Source organism: Gigantopelta aegis, chromosome 11, assembly GCF_016097555.1.
Source record: "Gigantopelta aegis isolate Gae_Host chromosome 11, Gae_host_genome, whole genome shotgun sequence".
Lineage (NCBI taxonomy): Eukaryota > Metazoa > Mollusca > Gastropoda > Neomphalida > Peltospiridae > Gigantopelta > Gigantopelta aegis.
In genome coordinates, this window is record NC_054709.1 from 21,803,034 (window position 1) to 21,805,872 (window position 2,839).

Consider the following 2,839-nt stretch of genomic DNA (forward strand, 5'->3'; position numbering starts at 1 on the left):
CATAGGCTACTCTTTTTACGATAGGCAGCAAGGGATCTTTTATTTGCGCTTCCCACAGGCAGGATAGCACAAACCATGGCCTTTGTTGAACCAGTTATGGATCACTGGTCGGTGCAAGTGGTTTACACCTACCCATTGAGCCTTGCGGAGCACTCACTCAGGGTTTGGAGTCGGTATCTGGATTAAAAATCCCATGCCTCGACTGGGATCCGAACCCAGTACCTACCAGCCTGTAGACCGATGGCCCAAACTGTAGATAATACCGAGTTCAGGTTAAAATGGAGAATGCAGAGTGATAAACTCGGTTTAATAAACTTGGTATTTAAAAATATAGAAAATGTAAAATATATTCAGAAATGGTTGCTTCCAAAAAAAATAATGATAGCGAATTTGAAAAAATTCCGGATATGTGGCATTAATTCCGGAAATATTAAGAAAAACATTAAAATGTGGCTCGCTGCTAGTCTGGCACTGTGAAAATATAGCGCATGTTCTATGTCGTCTGTTGCCAGATCTGTAGAACGCGCCAGCACAGACGCGGTGTGTTTTGTTACATTTGATACTTACTTACTTATGCCTGTTTACTCGCTGGGAGCATAGGCCATGGACTAAGGAACGTCACTGTTGTCTCTTTGTGGCCATCTTCTCCGTCTCTCTCCTGGTGTAACCCATCTCCTTGGTTTCCTTTTCGGCGTCTCTTTGCCAGGTGTTCCGGGGCCTGCCTCTCCATCTCTCTCCTGGTGTAACCCATCTCCTTGGTTTCCTTTTCGGCGTCTCTTTGCCAGGTGTTCCGGGGCCTGCCTCTCCGTCTCTCTCCTGGTGTAACCCATCTCCTTGGTTTCCTTTTCGGCGTCTCTTTGCCAGGTGTTCCGGGGCCTGCCTCTCCATCTCTCTCCTGGTGTAACCCATCTCCTTGGTTTCCTTTTCGCGTCTCTTTGCCAGGTGTTCCGGGGCCTGCCTCTCCGTCTCTCTCCTGGTGTAACCCATCTCCTTGGTTTCCTTTTCGGCGTCTCTTTGCCAGGTGTTCCGGGGCCTGCCTCTCCGTCTCTCTCCTGGTGTAACCCATCTCCTTGGTTTCCTTTTCGGCGTCTCTTTGCCAGGTGTTCCGGGGCCTGCCTCTCCGTCTCTCTCCTGGTGTAACCCATCTCCTTGGTTTCCTTTTCGGCGTCTCTTTGCCAGGTGTTCCGGGGCCTGCCTCTCCGTCTCTCTCCTGGTGTAACCCATCTCCTTGGTTTCCTTTTCGGCGTCTCTTTGCCAGGTGTTCCGGGGCCTGCCTCTCCGTCTCTCTCCTGGTGTAACCCATCTCCTTGGTTTCCTTTTCGGCGTCTCTTTGCCAGGTGTTCCGGGGCCTGCCTCTCCGTCTCTCTCCTGGTGTAACCCATCTCCTTGGTTTCCTTTTCGGCGTCTCTTTGCCAGGTGTTCCGGGGCCTGCCTCTCCGTCTCTCTCCTGGTGTAACCCATCTCCTTGGTTTCCTTTTCGGCGTCTCTTTGCCAGGTGTTCCGGGGCCTGCCTCTCCGTCTCTCTCCTGGTGTAACCCATCTCCTTGGTTTCCTTTTCGGCGTCTCTTTGCCAGGTGTTCCGGGGCCTGCCTCTCCGTCTCTCTCCTGGTGTAACCCATCTCCTTGGTTTCCTTTTCGGCGTCTCTTTGCCAGGTGTTCCGGGGCCTGCCTCTCCGTCTCTCTCCTGGTGTAACCCATCTCCTTGGTTTCCTTTTCGGCGTCTCTTTGCCAGGTGTTCCGGGGCCTGCCTCTCCGTCTCTCTCCTGGTGTAACCCATCTCCTTGGTTTCCTTTTCGGCGTCTCTTTGCCAGGTGTTCCGGGGCCTGCCTCTCCGTCTCTCTCCTGGTGTAACCCATCTCCTTGGTTTCCTTTTCGGCGTCTCTTTGCCAGGTGTTCCGGGGCCTGCCTCTCCGTCTCTCTCCTGGTGTAACCCATCTCCTTGGTTTCCTTTTCGGCGTCTCTTTGCCAGGTGTTCCGGGGCCTGCCTCTCCGTCTCTCTCCTGGTGTAACCCATCTCCTTGGTTTCCTTTTCGGCGTCTCTTTGCCAGGTGTTCCGGGGCCTGCCTCTCCGTCTCTCTCCTGGTGTAACCCATCTCCTTGGTTTCCTTTTCGGCGTCTCTTTGCCAGGTGTTCCGGGGCCTGCCTCTCCGTCTCTCTCCTGGTGTAACCCATCTCCTTGGTTTCCTTTTCGGCGTCTCTTTGCCAGGTGTTCCGGGGCCTGCCTCTTCGTCTCTTCCCTGGGAGGGGGCGGGACGTAGCCCAATGGCACAGCGCTCGCTCGATGCACGGTCGGTCTGGGATCGATCGCCGTCGGTGGGCCCATTTGGCTATTTCTCGTTCCAGCCAGTGTACCACGACTGGTATATCAAAAGCCGTGGTATGTGCTACCCTGTCTGTGGGATGGTGCATATAAAAGATCCCTTGCTGCTTATCGAAAAGAGTAGCCCATGAAGTGGCGACAGTGGGTTTCCTCTTTCAATATCTGTGTGGTCCTTAACCTTATGTCTGACACCATATAACCGTAAATAAAATGTGTTGGTAGTGTTATCGCTCTTTAACCGAATCTGGAGGGAGGGTCAAATGCCCACTGCGTGGAAACATGCAGAATGTTTTAGTCTCCCTAAAGCGGGAAAAGACCATTCCCTCCCAGGGAGTTATAGACCGTTAACACTCACGTCCCACATGTGCAAAACCTTAGAAACTATTATCAATAAACGACTCAACAATTACCTACTCGAAAATAACCTAATAACTAATGTACAGAGCGGATTTAGAACTAAACATTCAACAATAGATTACAAAATAGTATTCATGATGCATTTCGAAAATCTCATACGGT

At 51.8% G+C, this 2,839-nt stretch overlaps 1 protein-coding gene across 1 annotated transcript; it reads right to left on the reverse strand.

The window, feature by feature from the left end:
• Positions 1-618: 618 nt before the first annotated feature.
• Positions 619-2,172, reverse strand: LOC121385086 (zinc finger CCCH domain-containing protein 13-like). Its single transcript, XM_041515622.1, has one exon. It carries the CDS (start codon positions 2,170-2,172, stop codon positions 619-621), a length of 1,554 nt encoding a protein of 517 aa, XP_041371556.1.
• Positions 2,173-2,839: the final 667 nt, after the last annotated feature.

What these genes read in the sequence shown, in the direction of transcription:
- LOC121385086 (XM_041515622.1), bottom strand. Translation starts at nt 2,172, where the DNA reads ATGGGTTACACCAGGAGAGAGACGGAGAGGCAGGCCCCGGAACACCTG.